The sequence below is a fragment of the Pseudorasbora parva genome, chromosome 3, assembly GCF_024679245.1.
Source record: "Pseudorasbora parva isolate DD20220531a chromosome 3, ASM2467924v1, whole genome shotgun sequence".
NCBI lineage: Eukaryota > Metazoa > Chordata > Actinopteri > Cypriniformes > Gobionidae > Pseudorasbora > Pseudorasbora parva.
Window position 1 is genome coordinate 50,716,717 of NC_090174.1, and position 26,188 is coordinate 50,742,904.

At 36.8% G+C, this 26,188-nt stretch overlaps 1 protein-coding gene across 2 annotated transcripts in view; it reads left to right on the plus strand.

Moving 5' to 3' along the window:
- The window catches only part of galnt9 (polypeptide N-acetylgalactosaminyltransferase 9), a 157,978-nt gene that overhangs the window by 54,828 nt on the left and 76,962 nt on the right, over positions 1-26,188 (plus strand). For both annotated transcript variants that reach the window (XM_067439384.1, XM_067439386.1), the window contains one exon: positions 23,852-24,049. In XM_067439384.1, coding sequence (XP_067295485.1) covers positions 23,852-24,049 — 198 coding nt within the window. The remainder of the gene's footprint in view (positions 1-23,851; positions 24,050-26,188) is intronic.

Consider the following 26,188-nt stretch of genomic DNA (forward strand, 5'->3'; position numbering starts at 1 on the left):
TTTCGGTCACCAGAACCGCCTGATCCGGGACTTTAAATGCACATTATTGTTAGTCATTTTTACCATCTGATCTTTTCATAGATATGTTGTTTATTTTGTTTGAAATGTGTTCCATATTATTTCTATTTATAGAAACATCACGGGATAAACTTTGAAGTAACTTGATGTAAAGCACAGCTTCAAAGGAAGGTTGATTTCATATTGGTATATATCATGCGATGCATGAGGGCTGACAATTAGCACTTTGATGTGTAAGTTTCAAAGTAACCGGAGGCAACTAACAGAAATCCAAAGAGGCCAATTAGTCAATATATGAACTGCAAGAGCTTCGGCTACAGAAAATGTGAAGTATTTCATATGATAAGCATAACAGATTTTAAAATTTTAGAGGCAAATTCACTCAAATTTCATAATTTACTGACACTCAATGTGAAAATTACATAATGTTTAGTAGTTTTTAATATTTGGTTACACTTTATTTTGATAGTCCACTTTAAACATTCTACTAACTATAAGTAACATTGCAACATGCCAGCTAACTCTCATTAGAGTATTAGTAGACTGTCAGTAGACTGGTAGGTTATGGTTAGGTGTTAGGCTTCGGGTTAGTAGAATAAGTTGAATTGTAGTTGCCAATATACTTAGAGTCAGTCAGTCTGTTGGGGAACCAACAAAATAAAGTTTTAGTAAATATTAATCAGACAGTCTACTGATACTAGTTAGTTGACATGTAGTTGCAAAGTTACTTATAGTTAGTAGAATGTCTAAAGTGTTACCTAATATTTTGCTATGCTAATTTAGAGTTTATGTTGGGTTTTTGGCTGGTTACTATCATGGTGATGAGAGGAGCATGAGTTCAGGTTATGCTAATGCTATCAACGCATTGTTACACCAATTAACAAGTATAGCAATTAGCAAGCATTTACTGAATTAGTTTATGTTAGCCAAGTTTCTACTAATACAAATATTTAAGTTGAGATTACATAATAATTTTAAGTTAAATCTTTGAATTAGCTTACTTAACTAATTCAAGTTAAGAGCAATTAAAATGTATTAGAACAAAATAGAAATATGGTAGTCCTGCTGGCTTAAAGGCACAATAATAAATTTTTTCAGCTATATGTCGCTTATTCACAACAAAGGCGTAGCTTGATCAATGGGAGCTGTTTTCTTCACTTCTACAGACGATGGAAAAGAATCTGACGGGACTGGAGCAGAAATATATGTTAATTTAAAACATATTTGATATATCATGGATGAGTCAATGTTTTAAAGATTGATTAATGTTAAGCTTTGGAGCGGACGAGGCCACTGGAGCGATTGCTAATAAGAGACGAGAACGGCACGGCTCAAGAGCAGTGGAGCTTTTATGCCGCACACGACAGCTTCCACTTCTTCAGGTCATGCGTATGTGGGGTAACACAGCGCTGATTTATCATATTTGATATAGTTGAGCATGTCATGCTATATTTTAATGTAATATATTGTGCCTTTAACTTTCAATTTCTTAACTTTCAATTTTTTTTAAACGTATTCGGGTTTAAGGACAAAACCAGTGAAACATTCAAAATATTTTATTTCGTGTTTTACAGAAGTAATAAAGTCATACAGGTTTGGAGATGCATGTAAATTATGACAGGAGCTCATATAGTGATGATCATATAGTGCTGTGCCTTGAGCACTTAAATGCTATGCAGATTGTTTTGAGCTTAGATTTTAAAGAAACAGGCTCTGAAACAACCCAGACAGAGTGTGCAAAATAAACAGTTATCAGTGAGTGCAGTTCAAGTCCTCACTTAAAGGTTTTTTTTTTCCTTTCCCAAAAGAAGTAGATGGATGTTTCACAGTACAGTTGCTAAGTGCCTCAGAAGTAGACCCTCAAAAATGACCACAGAACGGAATCCTCTGTGACCTGAGCTGGGGGAAAAGCTATACGTCATGAGCTTCACAAAGCTCAGATTTATGGCTGAGATGTTGTTCCGAATCCTCTTGTTTCCAAGGCCAACACACAGAGACATAACCTGGTGTATGGAGCATAAAACCTAGACCCCTGGGCAACGAAAAGGGTATTATGGTCTGACAAGTTATCTTTCAACCTCGCATCTAGCTCCTGACAGGTTCAGCAAATAATTTCAACCCGAAATCACTGTTGCCAACTTTTATTCACAGATCATGCATAAGTAATGTTATGGATTGTCATTTTGAGTCATGTTGAGCATTGCTCTTTAAGGTATTTTGGTGCATGGTACATGTTTCAAAGTGTATGTGTTCACCTATAATTCTACATTATATTTAGGGCTGTCAGCTTTAATGCGTTCAATTTAAAGTCCTTAACGTGTTTAAATAATTTAACGCAATTAACACAAATAAATTACAGAAGAACATGAAGCTGCATTATTAACGTAATGTTCGTCACGCAGTTAGAGATGATGTTAGAACTAGAAGTCTGGAGTTTATCACAATCACAATGAGCATCTACAGCACCTGTAACCCTTGGAGGAATTATCCAATTCTCTAATTCTTTTACTCGATTCTGCTCCTGTTTGTGATCAGGCCCTTTAAAGCCGTTAAACTCTGGGAAAGTTGTCAGTGATCCAGTAATCGAAATCATTCAAACAGTCCAAAACAGCGCTAATACAAAGAAGGCCAGGCGGATCACATCTGCTATCAGAGAGAATAGAGACTCGCATTGTGTTTTTAGTGAGTTATTCATTCCAGTGTGTGCTTTGCTTTAAAACACAAGCTCTGTCGTATTCTGCGATTGTTTCTGAAGAGCGCAGTGTTGATGGCGTACAGGAGTCGTACAGTAAGCGTGTGAGTGTCTAATGTACAAACAACAAACATTGTGCTCCTGTTCAGTATCGCTTCTTAACATCTAAAATTAATACAATCTCTATACACTTAGTAACACTATACACTGAATTCTGTAAAAAAATGTATGTAATGTTTTTTTCATTGGTGCTTAGGTGTGTGTAAATGTATTATGTAAAATAATTATATGGACTCCTTATATTTGGTTATTTGGTGTCATTTGGAGTCTCCAATGATCCTTGAAAGCTTGCCGAAAATACAGTTTTGTTAAAATCAACATTTAATCTGATTGTTTACTTTGGATATAGCAAAGTATGACTAAATGAATGTGTTAAATTAGATAAATGTCGTATTATTTTCACGATAAGTGCGCGATTAATCACACAACAAAAGTATGATTAATCACGATAAAAAAATGACTCTATTGACAGCCCTAATTATATTACATGAACAAGTTTAGATTTTTTCAGATTTTGGCATGGGGAATTTTGCATTCACTCTACTTCTCATACAATTGCATATGTGTAATTTAGCTTGTCGTCTGTAGAAATCTAGATTGTGAATTATGTAATTTTCTAAAGGTGTTTCAGTCTTCAGTGTGAGTGACACCTGTGGACGGCACATAACAAAGTATACTACAGCCTGTAATTCCACCCTAATTTGAACTTGTCGGCCTGTCAGATTCAAGACGGTGTGTGTGTGTGTGTGTGTGTGTGTGTGTGTGTGTGAGTGGTATGAGGATACAGTATACAGTCAGTCCAGTGGGTCATAAATTGCACCTACTATGTCTTACACAAAACCTTTTCTCAGGACAGAACATAGTGTTCTAAACTCATTCATTATTCATTCACATGACTTATTGAAGCAAAGTTGAATTGAAATGACAGGAATAAGCTTTTTACAAACATTTCAAATACTATATTAAGCTTGCCACCTTTGCATCATTCACAATTGGTGTGCATTTCAATGTGCATTTTACTGAACATATATGCCTAAATTAAAGCATCTGGCTCCTGACAGAATTCCATTATTTATAAAACACACTTAACCTTTGCAGTGGTCCAGCATAGTGTTTGGTAGACTGGGTGGTAGAATTAGCTGTGATTGTATGAAAACAGGAGAAGGCCTCTGTTGAACATTATTGATTATTCATGACTTGGGTCTTTTATCATCTGCTGTTGAATTCTGAAATGCTAAACGTGTGTGTGTGTGTGTGTGTGTGTGTGTGTGTGTGTGTGCGTCATTAGACGGTTGACTGATAATTGATATTGTTGAGCCAACATCTGTCGGCCTTTCTTCTAAAAAAAAAAAAGTATGTCCAGCCTCGCACCGCTGTAACCTTTTGCCCTAGTGTCCTATTCATACAGTTCCCATTGTTCACTGTTGTTTTTTGGCACTGGTTTGATTCTCCAATCGCCTGCACTTTTTTTCTATCTTTCAATTTCTTCCTGCATCTATGCCTCAGGTTTCTGGGAGCTATATAACAAATTTCAGATTTTCTAATGTATCACTGTGTTTCTCCCTTTAAATCAAACAAAGTTAAGACTCTGAAAATTGAATAGCAAAAAAATAAATAAATCTGTAGGTATTTTTTCCCACAACAATATAAACATGCATAGTTGTTTATCAGCTCCTTCTGTGGGTGTAATTGATATTTTTTTTAATGCTGAAACAAGTTTAAATTCCAAAATACATCCTCTTGTCCCAGTTTAATGTGCTGAACTTATAAGAATGGCTTACTTAGTTGACATCTTGCAGTCTGTAAACTTGGGGTTTTGATTGTTTTTAGCAATCTAACGTTCTTGTTTGACTTCTTGTTAGTGGGATTACGTGAACAACAACCAACCTGATCTCACAGAATTTCGTGAAATGAACACGGACTCAAAAAACTGTTGTAGTTTTACGGAATCACCGAAAGTTACGTGATGGGTCCACGGAAGTGATGCCTATGTTATGTCAATGACAGGATTCTCTGTTCCAACACCTTATATTCATCAGTTTGATTCACTCAGCATAATTTTATTTACTTTTATTTTATTTTCATTCAGACATGTTTTGAACACTTAACTCAATCCCTTCCCTAAACCCACCCATTTGGGTATTATAAAAAACAGGATATAACAGGCAAATACACAGATACTGCAGACACAATTTATTCAGAAACTATAAATATTCCAAGTGTTCCGAACTTCCGAGGCCTAACGATTGATTTCTGTGAAGAAAATCCCCAAAAGCGATCAGTAACGTCGAGTCCATCCGCCGAATATTAATACATTTCAAATATTGCTGCCGGAAGAAACGTCACATCAGCTTTGACAGCATTGGCTGTCGTGTGTTTTGTGACCAATTGCGTCATTACGTCAGCTTTGATTGTAAAATGCCATTGGCTCTCGTGTGTGTCGTGACCGATTGCGTCGTCATGCTGTCGTATCATTTGAATGAGAAATATGAACTAGTGCGTGTGTGGAGCGTGATCATCAATTAAACGACTAAAACATTAAGATCAACTACATGAAGATATCGTATGACTTCAGAAGACTTGGAATGCAACATGAGTTAATACTTCTATACTGTTTTTTGTCAGTTTTTGCTATAAATAACTGTAACTGTAGTCTACATTTATTTGCCTGTTATGTGTTTTATATTGTTTACAGTGGGTAGGTTTAGAGTAGGAGTGGAGTAAGTTGCCACGAAATATAAAAGTAGGCTATAAATATTCATAAAATCATGTCTACTTTTACAAATGCAAATAAATGTGTGGACCACAGATCCTGATTGTCATTGACTAATATAGGCATCACTTCCATGGACCCATCACAGAATTTTCAGTGATTCCTTGAAACTACCACAGATTTTTGTGAATTCTGTGAGAACGGGTTGGAACAATGTAAGCTGTTACCAAACATTAAGTTTGGTGCTGATAGTTTAAAGGGTTAGTTCACCCAAAAAAATGGAATTTATATCATGAATGACTCACCCTAATGTTGTTCCATACCCCTAAGACCTCCGTTCATCTTCGGAACACAGTTTAAGATATTTTATATTTAGTCCGAGAGCGTATGCAAGTGTATGTACACTATACTGTCCATGTCCAGAAAGGGAATAAAAGCATCATCAAAGTAGTCCATATGTGACATCAGTTAGTTAGTTACATTTGCAAAATACATTTTGCTCGAAAAATCACAAACACTACAACTTTATTCAGCATTGTCTTCTCTTCCCTGTTTGTTTTCAGTCCTCGATTAATGATTCAAACAGTTATGAATCAGTGAATCGAGTCATGATTTGGATCGCTTATGTCAAGTGATTTCAACAGTTTGGTACACGATACAAATCATGAATCAATACGCTGATTCATAGCGTATTGATTCATGATTCATTCATAAATCATTCATTTGAATCTTTATTTGAGGATTGAAAACAAACAGGGAAGAGAAGACAATGCTGAATAAAGTTGTAGTCTTTGTTATTTTTGGACCAAAATGTATGTAGAGATTCCAAATAACCAACTGATGTCACCGATGGACTACTTTGATGTTTTTATTCCCTTTCTGGACATGGACCGTATAGTGTGCATACACTTCGAAACGCTGTCGGACTAAATATAAAATATCTTAAACTGTGTTCCAAACATGAACGGAGGTCTTACGGGTCTGGAATTACATTAGGGTGAGTCATTAATGACATCAATTTCATTTTTGGGTGAACTAACCCTTTAACAGAAATTACAGAATTGATCTTTAAAGTATAGGAATAGTTTGCACATAAATGAGAATTATCTATATATCTTTATGTTGTGCCAAACCTTTATGCTGTGTCCTCACAAACATCTTTTCCTTATAGAATTTTGAGTGGGACCAAATAATGGAGAACATGGAATGGGGTGGAATGAGTATTTGGAAGACCTGCATAAAATCTTGAAAATCCTTATTTTCTTTCTATTTCATTTAGTCCCATAATTGGCACATACGCTCACCTAAAGGTTTATTAGGAACACCATACTAATACTGTGTTTGACCCCCTTTCGCCTTCAGAACTGCCTTAATTCTACGTGGCATTGATTCAACAAGGTGCTGAAAGCATTCTTTAGAAATGTTGGCCCATATTGATAGGATAATATCTTGCAGTTGATGGAGATTTGTTGGATGCACTTCAACTGTCCAATTTTGGTGAGCTCATGCAAATTGTAGCCTCTTTTTCCTATTTGTAGTGGAGATGAGTGGTACCCGGTGGGGACTTCTGCTGTTGTAGCCCATCCGCCTCAAGGTTGTGCGTGTTGTGGCTTCACAAATGCTTTGCTGCATACCTCGGTTGTAACGAGTGGTTATTTCAGTCAAAGTTGCTCTTCTATCAGCTTGAATCAGTCGGCCCATTCTCCTCTGACCTCTAGCATCAACAAGGCATTTTTGCCCCCAGGACTGCCTCATACTGGGTGTTTTTCCCTTTTCACACCATTCTTTGTAAACCCTAGAAATGGTTGTGTGTGAAAATCCCAGTAACTGAGCAGATTGTGAAATACTCAGTCTGGTCTGTCCGGCACCAACAACCATGCCACGCTCAAAATTGCTGAAATCACCTTTCTTTAACTAGCTATAAAAAAATTATAGTCTAAGGAATTTCCCCATTATCGCAAAGTAAACACATAGTAGGCTTTCAGTTTAATATTTCAAATTTCTTATGTATGATTCTACTGTCCTATCATGTACAACAGCACCAAAATCTCTGTGCAACCACAAGATTATTGCTGAAATAGATGTAAATTGTGTACAACAGGCTATTTCTATGCCTTCACCTTTGCGTCAGTGGATTTGATAACTGTAGGCATAAATATATTCATAAACAAAGGTGCTGAAACATCCTATTTTTCATATTATGGCAATATGGGATGGCACAGACTGATAACTGAGATGGATTATGTGGGCCAGAATGTGACCTTGTTGAAGTTGCAGGACTTGGCTCCACTTGCACACTGGAGAAAAAAAGTGTGTGTGTGTGTGTGTGTGTGTGTGTGTCCTTGTTTATATTGCATTGTGGGGACAATGTCCCCATAAGGATAGTAAAACCTGAGATCACCTACATTGTAAATCACCACACTTTTCAAAATGCTTATAAATCATCCAGGATGAGTTTTTTTTGAGAAAGTAAAAATGCAGAAGGCTTGCTGTGATGGGTAGGTTTAGGGGCAGGGGCAGTGTAGGGGGATAGAATGTATAGCTTGTATGGTATAAAAAACATTACGTCTATGGATGCCACCCACAAAATTTGTGAACCAGACGTGCGTGTGCGTGCGCGTGTGTGTGCGGGTGCGTGTGTGTTTGTGTGTTTACAAATACCATGAGTAAAGTGCTTTTAAAGTGTATTTTAGCTGATTTGTTTAATGTACAACGGGGTTGGGTTGTAGGATGGTTATATGATGTTTATGGCATTTGCTGCATTGTGAAACTAATATAGTTGTGCTAATGTTAATGCGCTGACAATTTTACTTTACTCTATATTATTCAACTGGTTACATTTACTAGGTACTCTTGGTTTGTCTAATGATTGTGGCAGAATCTCAATTTACATATAGTTTTATAGCATGTTATTGTGTTTAAATGTGTGTGCTAAACGCATGTGTGCACAATTTAAGACCGATGCAACCTATGGTAACCTATGTTGATACCCTTGTTGCCACTGGTCGACACTTATTTTCACCAAGTGAACATGTTAAACCAGCATTTATTGGCAGTGTTGGAAACACATTACAAGTAATGCAAGTTACGTAATCAGATTACTTTTTCAAGTAACTAGTAAAGTAATGCATTACTTTTAAATTTACAACAGAATATCTGAGATACATTGTAAAATAAGTTACTTTGTGTTCCCATTTATTGATTGACAGCTCTCTTTTTTCCATAATGAGAGTAATCATGTGTAAGTGCTGAGGTGTTCATTTCCTGTTTAAATGCTCAATGAATGAATACTGAATGATGAATGATGAATACTCAAAATTAATAAAAAACTGTGAAATCCAAACTCAGAATATTACTCAATCATGTAATAATAAAATATATCACATACTTTATGTATTTAATCTCACTTTATTAACTATACAGACGTACATTTGCACTTTCTTCAGCCTGAGGCTTATTCATTTTATTTTTTGGGCCTTTACATTTGCCAAAAAGATAATGTTTTTTCTTTTTCTTTTTTTGTTATTAAAAAACAAACAAGCAATCCCAGCCCAATTGAGGCAAAAGTAATGTTGCCTTTCCATAAAAAGTAACTAGTGCAATTAGTTACTTTATTTAAGGAGCAACAAAATATTGTACTGCAAAGTAACTTTCCCCAACACTCTTGAAAAGTCTGAGGAGTGACATACTGTAATTTGGTGATTATCAGCATTGGTTGCTGTCTGTCGTTGCAGTGTGACTTAACCTTTACACATTTGACACACATGGCAAACTAAGCTCCTTTAGCATACAGTTTTCAGTGTACTGTAGTTTGGGATGCACTGATCCTAGTCTTGCATGCTATATAGGATGTGAATTAGCATTCCGCCTATGGCTGTAACATTTTGCAAAAAGATTTAGATCAGTTTAAATCTACATCTAATGATTTCATAGCACTGAAATACATTTATGGTGGTTACCATGGTGATGTTGTAGAGGAGAGATTTCTATAAGATACAACCACACAGTTGCTTATTGGTTAGAAAGGCACTCTGAAAAATCAATAAATAAAAATCTGATAATTAGTGTCACATACTTTCAAAATAATGATTAATGGGATTCACATTTAAGCCTGACTTTTATTCACTCTGACCTCAGTATCTCAATGAAAACATTGATCAATACACAGCTTTCACTAGGCTGATCTTTTCAGGGACCCACATGAACATTTCCAGCAAACCTCCAAGGATTCATGGCCTTGTATCTCCCAATGAAAGCCTTTCTGTTTGGCATTCAGTTGCACTATTTAAATGAGTTTCAAGTGCTTAATCAATGGTTTCTTAAATATATCAGGAAATATCAGAATAAAAAGTATTTCAAATGTGTCCTTTAGCAGACAATTTTATTCCAAACTATTTACAATATTATTGCATGAACGATGTCAGGCTAAGTGTCTTGCTCAAGGCCACATGATGATAGTTTATAGATTCCCTTTTGTGTTGGGTTTGATCCCACAACCTATTGATTATCAGATCGAATCTTTAACCAATAGGCTATACCACTTACAGTTTTAAAACTGTGGTTCACTAAATGGTTTAATTAGTTGTATCTGGAGCCAAATATATGGTGCTGTAGGACAATACTATTTATAGGCTTAATTTGTGTTCAATTCATTTGTTCTAACTAAGGTTAGAAATCAAGTGTATAAAATAATAATCTAATGGCAACATGGGAAAAGACTGTGAATTAAAAGTACATTAATGTACACTGTAAATGGAGTAGACCTCCGTTGAAACCATTTTCACAGACATTGGGCTTCATTCATGAAACTTTTGTAAATATATGAGCAAATTCAGAGTGAAAGGCACGTAAAATGGACCTTTACGAAAACTCACCGTGGAATTCACTAATGTGGTTATATCACAGCTTCGGTAGTTAAACGTGTGCATATTAATGAATTCCAACATTGGTAAAAAGCACGCTTATTCATAATTAGCATAATCCCCACCCATGAGCTACACAAATGATGTGTGTAGGAACGTTGTGGAATCTTCTGGACCTCGTTCTCAGGTTTGGCTCCAGTATATTGCATACATACTAAAGAGACCAATTGCTATATGCCTATAGCCTAGAAATCTAGAAGCACCCTAGCGGCAGCAAATCTAATCTGCCTGCGGGTGTCGTCTAGCAACTCTCAATACCTTTCAGAGCTGTAATCGCCAAACTCTTGACGGACCAATCACATCGTGTATAGAGTCGATGGGCGGGGCCATAATGACGACGGCCGACTTGCGTTTGTGTGCTTCTAGTAAACACAGAAACTGTGTTCGGCGGTCTTTCGAATCAGCTTTGACCGCGACTCTGGAAGACTTGGAGTTAAGCTTTTCTCTGAGAAAAGAACAAAGAACAGCACTGAAGTCATTCTTAAAAAGGGAATATGTGTTCGGAGTTTTGCCGACCGGATACGGTGAATGTTTAATCTATCAATGAGCTCTGCTTCACCTTCATTGCTCTGGTTGGTGTAGCGCTATCCTATCGTGTGCAGAGGGAGTTTGAAAGACAACCGTTTATCCCGCCCCTCGGATTGAGCCCTGTCAATGGTGAGTTTCCAGACCAAACATCTTGATGTGGGTCTGGCTTGTCAGTAGGGTTGGGAATCGTGAGAAATTTTCCGGTTCCGGTTCCGGTTCCGATTCTGCCTAACGATTCCGGTTCCGATTCCGGTTCCATTAAAATTATTAAACAAATAGTGGTAAAGAAAAAAGGCACAATACGCAACTTTAAACAATACTTTTTGGGGTTTATTACTTGCTCTCAAATGAATTTACAGGTTGGCAATGTCAAAAAAAAAAGTCCTGTACTATACATATATTACAGGATTAATCGAGCCATATGGAATTTATGGAAATTAAAATAAACATGTTCAAATTTACACCTCTGAAATTGTCTTATTACATTTTCTCTCTGCTTTAGGGATGTTAACCGATGACCGTTTGACCGATGGTTGACCGTCAACGTTAACCGATCAAAGTTGTCAGTTAAAAAAAAAAAGAGATCTCTAAATTAGGCTATTATAGACAGTAGACTAAACGCTACTACAGTTAGCCATCTCATTCCAAAATCTTTTTGTGTGAAGTGAACAAATCCCTCGCGCTCAATTTTTCAAAACTCTCCTGTTTGTACTTAATAAACCAATAAAAACATTTGGTGCGACGTCGCAGCGTTTGCGCGCTCACAAGGTTTGCAAAAAGTAAACAGTTAGAGCCAGAGCTGACGACAGTATGAAGCGTGCATTCCGCATAAGATGGGCTTACATTTGGAAATATATATATATATATATATATATATATATATATATATATATATATATATATACATTTCAGTTTTAACGTGTTGATCGTCTTTCTTTATTATTGTTAGAACTAACTTACCTCGAACTAAAGCGGCGTCTCTTCAGAGCTGTCATTTTCTTAAATGAGCCGCGGCAATGTTTCAAATGAGCTCATAACGCTAGACAAATGCCTTTATTTTCAACACGATCACCTTGTACCCAAACCATTTCGAAACTAATGAGCCATATTGTCCTTGGATTACAAACAAGCTCCTCGGCGCCGCGTTTGCGGGACTCGCGCTGTGGGGGATTTTAAAAAAGTGACGTGAGGGGAAAGGACTGGAGGCGGCAGCGCTAGGACAGTCTGTGAGCGTGTGTGTGTGTGTGCGCGTGTGTGTGTGTGTGTGTGTGAGAGAGAGTGAGAGAGTGAGAGAGAGAGAGAGAGAGAGAGAGAGAGAGAGAGAGAGAGAGAGAGAGAGCGGGAGCGCGGCTCGCGGCTATGCTCCCAGCGCTTCGCACACACATTGCACCAGAACCGTTTTCGGAACCGACACTCAGGAATTTCGCGCGGTTCCGGTATTTTTCAAAAATCAGAATCGGTTCTGCATAAGAACCGGTTCTCGGTTCCCAACCCTACTTGTCAGGCTAATATGCCTAGCAATAAATGTTAAATTACTGTGTCCACCCAAATGCTTGGTGCTCTTCTGAAAATGGCCAGCTGGTGGCGCTTCAATGCGCTTTGCAACCGCGTTGTTTTTCCAGCTGAGATACTTTGGTTGCTATGATACAGAATATCCTTGGCAGTAATGTGTTACTATTGTATACATTTGAAGAATATTACTGAATATAAAAAGGCAGTAACCAGCAATATATTACCTTCTCCACTGTTGTACAGTCATTGTACAAGTAGGATGATTGCTTGGTGTTATATTTGTCCCTCCCCTACTACACTGTGATTGGACGGCTGTGTTTCGTGTTTCATGAATGAGGTCCATTGCTTGTAAAACATTTAAAAATAAATAACAGGTAACACATTAAAATAAACATGACATTTTAAAGCTGAAAAAATAAAATAGTATTTTCTTGTAAAACACTCTAATAATCTTGACAATATGTATTTGATAATGATGTACTGCTCTGAGACTTGGGCTGAAGATCCAAATGTATCTCTATTGAGTGTAATCCATAAAACAGGCATAAGCAAACCAGTGATATACAAGCAAAATTCCAAGGCGCACTCAAATCCAGGGAGACTGGGTGAAGATCAAGACCATGACACAGAAATTAAAAGTAGCACTCAGAAATGTAGTATAACACAAACAAGACTTTGAAAAGAGTAAAAGAACACACAGGGCTATATTGTCAAACATAAAGATAATGACAAACAGGTGGCAGTGATCAGACCAGTCCAGGCAGTGGGTTATGAAAAATATAGTTGATGAAGCAGTAAAGGAGACGGAAGGTGTGCCCTCTGGTGGTTTTCATAGGCACTCCAGCTGGCAGGTGTAACAGTGATATTGGTAAAATGTCATTATGATTTTGCCTTTGCCTTTTAAATCTAAACTAAATCCAGGTGCAGTTTTCTGTTAGCTTGCATGCACCATTGAAGACTTTCTATAGCTGCTTTACATAATTGTTGATTCACCTTTTACCACACTAATCTACTGGAACTTGATGAAGAACTCCAGATGAAACATTTGAAGTGATTATAGCTAATGAAGTATGAGGGATGAGCATTTCTGAAGTCAGTCATTTGGAAACAAACACAGTAGGCTACTTGGAAATTGAAGCTAAAAGCTTGCATTGTGAGGTTCACTGCCAGACCTCCACTATAGAACCAATGATATCCATACATGCAAAAAAAAAAAAAAAGAAAAAAAAAAAAAAAAAAAAAAAGCATATTCATACTCAGCATAGCTAGATAGTTCAGGTTGTATATGATTCCTATACACATTTTCCATCTATTGGAAAACTACCACATAAAGAAATAGGCTGTGTACCATTTTAGCCTGCTTAAGGTCTGTTTGTTTGTTTGGTAGTTTTACTTATATAATAATAATTATGTAATAAGTCTTTTCTGAATATTAAGCAGATAGTCGGAAATGTGGGTGTTTTGCAAATTTTGAATATCAGTTGAAAACTGAAGTCTTGTTTTTATCAGTTAAGAAATATTTTGAGTTTTAATTATACAGAGAAGCTTGTTAATGTTATTTCATCCCATCTTATTTATTATAATGCTCTTTTTTTTATTCTATATCATCATACTTTATCGCGTTTACATTTTGTAAAGAATGCTGCGGTCCGACCATTGACATAAAAAAAGTTATTTAATCATATAACACCTGTTTTTTCTTCTTTACTTTAATTTTAGGGTTGATTTTAGTGGATTTAGGCTCGCAGTCTCTGCTCTAATTCATCCCAAAGGTGTTTGACTTAAGCTCAGGACTCAATGCCAGTTATGGACCTTGCTATGTGCAATTGTGCGCTATCATGTTGGAACAGGAAGGGTCATCCCCAAACTGTTCCCCCAAAGTTGGCATGAAATTGTTCAAAATGTATTGGCATGCTAAAGCATTAAGAGTTTCTTTCACTGGAACTAAGGGACCCAGCTCAAGCCCACCAACACCATAATCTCCTCTCAACCAAACTTTGCACTTGGCAAATTGCAAAATTGCATAGAACATATCTACACTACCTTAGAGTCCAGTGGCGGCATGCTTTACACGACTCCATCCAACACTTTGCATTGTACTTTAAGGTGATTTAAGGTTTGGATGCAGCTGCTCGGCCATGGAAACCCATTCCATAAAACTCTACGCACTGTTCTTGAGCTAATCTGAAGGCCACATGACTTTTGGAGGTCTGTAGCTATTGACTTTGCAGAAAGTTGGGTGACTTCTGCACACTGTGTGCTTCAGCATGCGCTGACCCCGCTCTGTGATTTTGCATATCCTACCACTTCATGACTAAGTTGCTGTTGTCCCCAATTGTTTCCACTTTGTTATAATACCACTAACAGTTGACCATAAAATATTAAATAGTGATTGGAACACCGGAATTCAATGATTTGGAGGGGTGTCCCAATACATTTGGCAATAGTGTATTTAGCTTTTGAGGCCTTATGAAACAGTGAAATGTCTTAGATCTTATTTCAACAAATTGCTGGCTGTTCTAAGAACCAAATATAAAATAGAGAAAGAACATTTGCAGTAAGGGCTCTAAAGTTATGGAATAGTTTGCCTGTGGATATTAGAATTGCTGAATGTGTGTCTGTTTTTAAACGCATTTTTATAGACTTGCTTTTGTGATGTATTTTTGTTTGTTTTGAGGTTTGATATTTTATATTTTTATTACATTTTGTTTGTTCATAAAGTGTGTGTATAGCATATAAATTAATGTATTTTAATGATTGTGTTCTTATATTGTGTAAAGCACTGTTGCAGCTTTAAAATGTATTTATAATATATATAAATCAAAAAATTAAGTATTCACACATAAGTCACACTTAAAAAACTCGAAACATCTACAAAAATCTATGCATATCTGCCTGTCAATTGATCGTTCTATCTATCTATCCTTTCTATCGTCTTATCGTATTTTTATTTTGGTAACTTTGTGTTTGTGAGATCAATATCATATTATTAGCCAGACCAGTCCACTGTTTGGACCAGCTGATAATCAAATGTCTGGATAAGTGAAACTAGTAATCCAGACTTAAAATATATTCAAACTGCAAACATTAGGCAAGGTATTTGCTGATTTTGTATTATAGAGAAATAATGTTTATCCACATTTTAAAGATTTATCAGGAGAGTAAGCTTAGTCTCTTTCCGGGAAATCACCAATTAGCGAGATCTGATTTGAACATACCTTGACGTTAAAGGAATTTATACATAATAAGTTGTATCGACTTATTGGAAAATTAAATGAATCATTTATCATATTTGGTGAGTGATTAATCCTTGTGTTTATAGTTAATTAATGGATGATACTGCCAGTGGCCAATTGTCTACGTAATGAGTTTACTCTCTAAATTGAGCTTATGTATTTTTAGAACATGGTATTATAAACTGAGCACACAGATACTGTGAAGAATGATGGACTTGCTCTTGGGAACATTTCGTAAATATTTAGAAGGTAAAAAAGTAAAACATTTAACAGGATAAGGCTAACATTGCTTTACCGTGACAGGCTGCAACATGTCTAAAGGCAATAAATCTATCCCAGCTCTAAGCTGCTCAACAGATTCATAATGTGCTTAAAAACAGCATGTAAAAAATTAAATCCTCCATCCTAAAAAAGCTTTGGGGAACATTCTGCCCTAAACTAACCTTTTTAACCAGGCACCATTCCTAACACACTAAGCAGACACAAGCAGTTCATGGGATCTCCGCGGCAAGATTTCATTTTCTGATAGAGGCACATGAGAGAAACGTTCCTAATTCTGGATATGTCACACAGGAGTTTCATCAGTTGTGGAGAATGGAGGGCTAATCTATAAGGACTGTGTTCCTGGCTATCTGTAAAGGGAGGAAGACCGGGAAGATAGGAGGACGTACCTCCATAAGATGACATGCCAAGTCAAGCACAGTGGGTGATAGAGATCCGTTTACTCAGTAAATTGTCCGAGACTGTGCACGGGGTGCAGAGCTTTATTGTTTCGACTAAGAGTGTTAGGGATTTATGATGTACCCCACAGACCTTAGTCAAGGTAGACTCCATATTTAATTTGACATGAAGGAAAATGTGGCTGTGAGACATATGGGTTGCGGATTGTAGTGTTTTAAGGTCTAAGTTTGCATCAAAATGTTCATTTATTTTTTATTTTTTTATTATTATTTAATCACTGAACAGACTGTACATATTTTTTCACCCTTTGTTTGGTGTTTTTAGTGGTATTTACTATTATAGAATTTAATCATATTTTTTTCTGCTTTCAAATTTTAGGCTCTCTCATTTTATGTGATTTTGTTATGTATATTCTAATATTTATATTTTATATTTTCTTTTATTTCAGCTTTCGGTTTTCTGTTACCAAAACCAAATGGTAATAGTTTTAGTTAAAGGGGTACTTCAGTGCTGGAAAGATGAATCTGTATTTAAACTGGGTCATTAATGGAGTAGAAATGTGAAATTATTTTTGAATTTGGATCCTACTAGACTGAGAAAAGACAGAAAATGTATTTTTGTCTCATGGGGATGAAAGACTACAACTCCCAGAATGCTTCGCTGCCCTGTGAGGCCATTCCAAAAGCCACCGCTATTGGATTACCGTGACTGAGTTAGAGAACAGACACTACAATTAAATACTGAACGTGTCTGTTCAATATAACGATCAAGTTGCCGCGTGAGTCTCACAGCACTAACTCAGATTAGGAGTCAGATTACATTTAATGTCATAAATGACCTCTCGTGATGAGAGCTGAGGTAATCGCGACCACATTCGCGGCATACATTCACAACGCGTCTTCAGTATGGCGGGTTTTCAGTTCATGCCTTTGGAAGCTTAACTTTCATAGAAATTAATTTGAGAAGTTAAAACACTAACATTGATTAGCATCCGTTTAAATGAATGCCTGCAGCTGCGAGCTGTGCTGTGAGTGTGTCTCCATTCCCCATGTGCGGGTTAAAAACATGTGGAAAGAGCTCCCTCTGCTGGCTGTAGTCTTTCATTTGAGAGACAATCATTTGATTATACACCAGGGTTTCTATGATACAAAGCCATATTCTTTAACAGTAACAACACTGGGCAGAACATGTACTGTGAGGTGAGACAGAATTTTTCCTGACAAAATATATTAGCAGCATAACAATATGAGTTTATCTGAAAAAGTGTTATTATTATTATCATTATTATTATTACTGTGATCCCAAAATATATACTTTTATAGTCTTTGTTTATTTTAATGTTTAAATTACATTTCCAGATTCATGGAGATATTTTGGACTCCACTGTGTGTCTAATGTAAGTTTCATCCAGATTTGTTTTTTGTCTGAGACTTAAAGCTACACTGTGTGATATTTTCCCCCATCTAGCGGTGAAAAGGTATATGACCATCCAGTGAATAATAGTTTCTGTTCCTCTCAATTCTGATTTCGTTTTAACTCCTACGGTGGCCGATTTAGTCCAAGATTAACATGGCAATCCCCCTCTTCACATTCGACACTGTGCTATTGAGTGTTAAAACGCGAAAGGCGAAGATTGAATTTGTGGGTACGTCCCTCTTTGGCTAATGTACTTTCAAGATGGAGGGGCAACATGGCGACCAGCATTCGAACCCTCACCCGTATGTATTTTCAATGGTATATTATAAACTTACGCAAATTCTTTATTACTTGAAAGAAGTAAATATACATTAATGAGCACATATATTTTTGAAAGAACTAAGTGTTTTTAGCTAAGTTTGTTTAGCTAAGAATAAACCAAAAAAGTTACACAGTTTAGCTTTAATAAACATTTTATAGGCCCTATCATACAACTGGTGCAATGCCAAGCCAGGCATGACACAAGTGTTTTATGCTAGTTTCAGCCGGACACAGTTATCATTTTCACGCCCAGTGCCATGCTGTTTAAATAGAAACAAACTTGCGTTCATCTGTTTGCCCATGAAAACAAGGTGTGTTCAGGCACATTATTGGTGTGTTGCTATTTTGAGGCAACTGAAAATGACTGTACTATTGACCAACAAAAACCTGGTCTAAAGTCAATATCACAGTATTTGTTTGTGTTGTTTAAATGGCGCGCTAGTTATATCCGTCTAGATGTAGGGTCACAACACGCGTAGACTCTGCTTATTACACACACACACACACACACACACACACACACACACACACACATATATATATATATATATACACACACGGACATGCATCAGCACAGATACATTTTTAAATATATTAAAAAATGAAAGGATTCATCTCTGGAGGGCGTTCAGTCTTTCTGCTTGCGAATGTACATAACGAATCCGCCATGGTGCAAGCGCATATGACTTTTACAGCGAATGGGAGATGAGACTGATTGGGTAAACACACATGACTCATTAAGAGTCTATAGGTACAACCCTTTTGGACCATTGTGTGCCCGGTGCGCTGGTTGTTTTTTCCATCTTTAAGCTAGCAAAAGTAAATTTGCACTCAGATGCACTCAGATCGTTAAAATAGGGCTCAAAGTGTACATGCCAAATTTAAATGTGGCATCAATGCTTCTAATTTGTATATGGTTGTCAGTCTTAGGCTAAGAAAAATAATATTTTCCTTTAATATTTTTTTCTCCTATTTATTATTTCTGAATTCATGTCTGGCATTTTCATCTATTTTGGAAAGATCCAAGCGTATCCTGTGGGTAATGAAAGAACTGATCACTGTTGCCCTTCTGCATACCCCGTCTTGTACACCAAAGAGAGTCCCTTTTGTAATTAATCCTAGCAATTACTGGCAGCTGTGTTAGTATAAGGACATGGTTTGTAAAATTGGACATTCATCTTAAGCGAGGCAGTGCAGCATAGTTTTTGCTTTTGCATTTTCCTAATCCTGTCTATAGTCTGTTTTTTTTTTCTTCTTCTCCTTCTGTCTCTTGTGGTACTTGATGTGTTTGTTTTGAGTTGAGCCTTATGTAGCTCTCTAGTGTGTGTCATGGCACTGTGATACTGTAAGTTTATATTTTGATGATTTCTTTCCCCCCTCTTTCTTTTGTTTTTGTTCTCTTTTGTGACATCCTGGAGTGAACGGAACGTGGGCTGTAACATTTCCTTTCATAACACTATTTTTTTTTTTTTTTTTGACAGATACATATTCCTTGCATTCAGTGGGTGTGCATATTAGCACTCTGTGATAATGTAAGACTATAAAATAGGATGGTAAAATCAGGGAAAGCTGATGTGCTTGGTTCATTTGTATGCTATGTTTCCTTATATTTAATATATTGCTAGCTTTGTAAAATCTGTAATGTATCACACTGGACATTTTTTTCTCTTAGCTAAACTATTTCATACCATCTCAGCTCACTTTATGGTTACTCTACTAAGAAAATGATCAGATTAATATTGTTTTTCACCAGCACAAGATAGGATAACCAATACAGTCTGCTACACGTGGTGAATCTTATCTGCACACCACAGGTTTTTTATAGCCTAGAGTGGGCTCCGTTGGGATTTAACATGTAGCTAGTCCAGGTTATGACGCCAGCGGCCCAAGGACAGAGAAGATGAATAGATGGATTCGCAAGAGGGATGGTTTCTCGTGCAGGGTTAGGGGTTTTAGTGCATCCTCACATCCCCCATGTGCTGTGCCGTACTCATTGAGGACCAGGCTTTCATGAAAGATCAGCCATCTGGTCTTATAGCAATTTCTGGAGTAGAATGTTAAAAATGATGGATGTAAATATGTGCAGCTTGTACCCCAATTGTCAGTAGGAACCAGACTTGGCCTGGAGGCTAGTGCTTTAATATTTTGCATGAGTTATTTAAGGTCAAATCTGTCGTGACATTTTCCAATCCCATCCTCATTTTTACATTTTTCTAATTTTTCCTTTTTCAAAACGATATATATTTGAATAAAAAGGCAAAAATTCAAAAAGTTGTATGTTATTTTTCTTCTTCTGGGTATACACTTCCAGTCAAAAGTATTGTCTTAATTAAGAAATTAACACTTTAATTCAGCAAGGATGCGTTAAATAGCAACATTTAAAATGAATGAAAAAGACATTTATAATGCTACAAAAAACGATTTTAAAGGTACACTATGTAACTTAAAAAAACAAACTGCATGCATTTTGCAGAAGAACTTTGTTTTGGTTGTGCTTTAGCTCTGCGTGATTATGCGGATACATTTGGTTTTTTCTCATAACAAAAAAAAATAAACAAAAAAAGAGATATTACCCTACCTCTCAAAAAACATTCACTACTAGGCCAAAGTATACTTCACTGAACACGCAATGGCAGATTTTTTTTAATGTTTTACATTTTTGCAGCATTTACATGGGTTTTAACGTGTTGCGAGAGACTGCTCAAAACTGCACATGCTCCAAACACCTGTGTACGACCACAAGTCAAAAGAATTATACTTTGCACGGCTGTGTTTCTACTGTGCGCATAAGCTTGTGTACACGTTAAAATCTAAGTATACTCTCAGCTTGATGGAAAGGATCTCAAGCTATATAGCTGAAGACCTTACTGTAGCTATAACCATTAAAAGACACAGTACTTCCTTGAAAATAAATTTCAGCACAGCTACAACAACCAAAAAGTATTGACCCTGCACAGTAGCCAGAGCTAGCCTGATGTGGTCATACTCAATTCTAGTCAGAATATGAGTCTGAAGCTGCTCCATTGGGCTGTGATTATGGGGCGTGTTTCAACCGAACCAGGAAAGACATCAATTGGATAGACCTACAACCAATCAGAGCAACGAAGCGACATCAACAGAGCTCAACTGCACTGTGTTGCCAAGTCCGCGTTTTTTCCCCGGCGGGTTGTTTTCTATGTCCGTGGGTTGAAGCGACTATTATGTGATATATAGACCCAATGAGTGCGAATTTTAGCAGGCAACCTTGCCAAAATAACACACATTTTACCCCAAACACCTTTTTTTTTTTTTCGGAGAACCCCCCCGAGAAGCTATTGTTTTGGGCTAGTAGTTGGCAGGTTTTGTTGTAAAAACTTGGCAACCCTGTCTGCAACACGCGCTGGAATAAACAATCTTTGCCGGTGTTCTTAAAAAAAAAAAAAAAATTGAATGATACACAGAGTACTTACACAACATGATCATCATTAATTTTGAGAGAAATTGTAAACGTGAATGCACATACAAACAAGCTCTCCGTTTGCAAGGCCAGACCGAACCGCCTGACCTAAAAAATGTATGGGCGGGGCTAAGTTCGGCTGTCATCCAGGCTAAGCCAGAGCACCTTTCCTCTATTTACAGATATGACGAGACAGCCTAGAAATCTAGACGCACCCTAGCGGCAGCAAATCTAATCTGCCGCAAGTGTTATCTAGCAACTCTCAATACACTTTAGAGCTGTAAGAGCCAAACTCTGGTCGGCCAATCACATCGTGTATAGAGTCGGTGGGCGGGGCTTAACATAATGATGGCCGAGTTGCACTTGTGCTACTAGTAAACACAGAAACTTGGAAACAGCGGCCTTTTGAATCAGCTTTGACCGTGACTCTGGAAGTCTTGGAGTTCAGCTTTTCTCTGAGAAAAGAACAAAGAACGGCACTGAAGTCATTCAGAGGAAGATGTGTTCAGAGTTTAGCCGACTGGATACGGCGAAAGTTTAATCTTTCAACTAGCTCCGCTTCACCTTCGTTGCTCTGGTTGGTTGTAGCGCTATCCTATCGCGTGCAGAGGGAGTTTGAAAGACAACCGTTTATCCCGCCTCTCAGATTGAGCCCTGTCAATGGGGAGTTTCCAGACCAAACATTTTGATGTAGGTCCGGCTTGTCAGGCTAGACAAGACATGTATTGGCGAGTAACGTATGTACAGAATTTCCGGCCAAAAAAATAAATAAAAATAAATAAATAAATAAATAAATAAAAAAAAAAATATATATATATAACCGTTCTCTAACCGGTCTAAAATATAAATGCTTAAAATAAGCTTAATAAACCTTAATCACGGTAAAACAAAAACTCGTTTGGCAGTAAGATTGATGATAAATAAACTCATTGTTTAAATTTTGTTCATTTTGAACAAAAAAAAGTTACATTATGTAGCTTTATATAAAAAACTAAAATTACCATGTTAATAATAACATAATATTTAGTGATAATAGACCTATATTTTTTTGAGTACCAAATAAACATATTAGAATGATTTCTGAAGGATCATGTGATGCATCAAATACAAGGCTATGATCAATTACATTTTAAAATATATTAAATTGAACTCTGTCCCAGATGATAGCAATATGCAGCCCTTTTAAAACACTTTTTTTTTCAGTTGGACACATACATTAAGAAGCATCTCATTAGGCTATTTTTATTTTTTTTGAAAGCCCCACCTTACAGCCCCATTAAAACTAATGCTCCTGTGTTGATCATTACCTTAATGTGATTGAACTTTTTAAGGATGACCTCGAAAAAAGACTAAGGACAGGACACCAAAGTAAGAAACATACGAGGATGTAAACCTAGGAAACAGTAGGCCTACATTTAGAAGACATTTTCACGGTGGTGAAGAAGGTAGAAAAAGGACATTGATGGGAGGGACTGACGGAAAGTTTATGCAGGTTTTCTTGTTAGTTTTGTGTTTGCTTCTGGTGAAAATGTCAATATGTGATGATTATGCTGTCAGGCTTGATTGTTCTCCTTTTAAACCAACAGCGGTTTTGATAATGGAATACAAGCTTATTTCCAAAAATGACAGAATCAATTTTCTACCTATGATTATTCTTGGAAACAGCCACATGATTTTAAAGAAAACACAGAAGCTGTACACTAAATGAATACATTGAATGAGAAAGTAGTGTTTGATTTGTTTTGATTTATTTACAATGTCGGTTGACTATTTGAGGCATTTGAGGTTAATTGTATTACTTTTCACAAATTCAGTGAGGCACAGTAAAATGTGAATATAACACCTTGTCAACAACTTTAATTATTCATCAAAAGCAAAAGAAACTTTGAAAATGATATCTCATGAAATATTTGTTTTAATTTGGTATTCTTATGACATGCACAATTTGATTTGTGTGGACAATATGGATGAAATCTGAGAAGATCAGACAAGTGTTTCTCAGTTGTGGAATGTATGTAGTTCCCACATCAGTCCTGCTTTCGGCCTCTGGTATAGGCATTTTGGAAAATGTTCTATGAACATTTCACGGTGACATCCTATCACTTCTGTTGCTTTGTGTAACAAGAATATAACAACCACTATTTGTACTTGAAGTAAGAAAAGCTCAATATGTTCCAACGTGTCTCTCTCTCTCTCTCTCTCTCTCTCTCTCTCTCTCTCTCTCTCTCTCTCTCTCTCTCTCTCTCTCTCTCTCTCTCTCTCTCTCTCTCTCTCTCTCACATTCTTCTTTCTTTCGGATCTCTATCACTTATTCAGGTCTGAGCCTATCCTCACCAGAGTGAAAGAAGATCACACTAGGATAATCCTCCCTGCGATAGATAATATCAAGTACAACACCTTTGAGGTGCAGCAATACGCTAATGCAGCTCATGGCTACAACTGGGGCCTCTGGTGCATGTACATCATCCCGCCGCAGGATTGGCTGGACAAAGGAGATGAGACTGCCCCCATCAGGTAAGGGCATCCAGTGGTCCACTCCATAATGCATGAGGACATTCTCTGAAATATAAATGACCAGGGATATAAGAGATTAATATTTTAGAAGTGATAAGGTGGCGTTAGCTTCCTGCATGTGCAATAAATGTATTAATGTTTTTGTTTCCCTGAAGCATTTGTTAGTGTTATTTCATAGAGTTTCAAAAAAGAAATCCAGTCAACACTGCAGGATTGTAAAAAGTACCATAAACTTAGTTTAAACCATAGTTTAACACGGTTTGAGGTCATCATTTGTTTTTGTTTTTGGTGTCTGAACTGGATGACAATGTGATCGTGAGTATGTTTTGACTCCCAGGGAATGGGTAAACTAATGACATGTATACCTTGAATGCTTTGGATACAAGCGTCTGCCAATTATGTAGAGACATGTAAATGTCAATATCAGATGTGTGTGCCAAGTATAAATGTAAATGTTAAATATAGCTGCAAGCAGCCATTATCAGGGCCAAGGGCAAAGAAGAAGGCAAGACATGCCAAAATGGCTGGGAGTGTCAGACCAACTTCAACAATGAACAAATAAACACATTCTAAAAGGATTTTAGGCAAAAAGGCTGAAAAATGCACTGTAGTCTATGGGAATTTCATGTTTTGTTCTATTATAGCACCACCAAAATGTATGTATCCTCGGAGTGAGGCCATACATGTTTGTCAGTTTTGGTGGACGTATTTCATTTAATTTTAGAGTTTTAGACATTTATATGAAAAAAACAAGAAAAAATTTGGGGGGGAAAACGTGATTTTGATCGGATTTTACTACCCCGTACTATAAATATTTTGAAATTTGGTCTGGATTATATAGCTATCGATCTATGTTTTTGGACTTCTGACGCTGGTTTTGTCTTGATCGGACTAGCAGTTTCAAATATATAAGCAATTGTTTTATAAGCGCTTAATTTCAGGTCACTTCAGGTCATGCTTGTGATGATATGTACCATCGTGGTGATGTACCATCATGTACCATGAAGTTTGTCTGAATACGATAAAGCGTTACAGAGATACAGCCTTATGTCTGTTTTTGCAAGAGCTATGTAAAATATGTTCGCACAATTATTTAAAACGATTACACGAATCAACGTGAATATAACTTTTTGTCAGCATGATCTGATGATGTTCTGTTTCAATTTTAGTGAAAATTAGAGCAACGTCCTTGGGGGAGTTTGAAAAAAGTTTTTTTTTTTCTTCAGAAAATTAAAAATGGCGGCAAAATTTACATAACAGATATGATGTCATAGGGTGCAATTAAACTATTGGTACTGACCTCTATCAGTATACCAAACGGTTATGGGCTGTTTATTCTATATATTCTAAGGGCTGCCATAGACTCCCATTGCGGAATAATAATAATAAGAAATCTAATGATTTCAATAGGTGCCTCCGCATCTTTGGTGCCTGTCCCCTAATTAGTGCATTTATCAAATTTGACATTATAACTATTTCATGTGATTAGACATTTATCTAATCACAGACATGCAGTGGTGGGCCGTCAGGGCCAGCAGGGCCTTCTCTGCTGGCCCTGTCAAAATCATTATATATATATATATATATATATATATATATATATATATATATATATATATATATATATATATAGTTACGATTATATTTCCAGAAAGAATGTATTTATTTTTGGTGTATTTTCCATATGTCATCATCTAAACGCATCACAGCCCCGAGGACCAGCACTAGTAGAATAGCTTGCCTTCCATTGAAGCTGCTATTTTCCATTGGACCATAGCTTTGACTGACGTGGGTCATTAGCCAATCAAAATTTGATGTGTAGTGATAGAACGGCCCAGAGGCCCAGCGATGTGTCGGTGTGCTACCCCCTGCTGATGTCATCAGCCGTCTGAACTTTTCGCGGGTTGTGAGAATTCTGTGTGAAATAAACTATGGCCGCCGCGGATGACGGGCTGCGTGCGAATGATGTCAAGCCGGTAATGTTAGCTAACAAGCAGTGTTTTTTCTGTTTCTTTGGATGTTCTCTTCGTCCGTATTTTTGTTTGTTTAAGAGTATTTGTGCCAGCTGATTTTGATTCTTTTCACCATTTGCCTTAACGGTGACACGTGAGTGCAGTATCATCAATAAATAGTCAAATT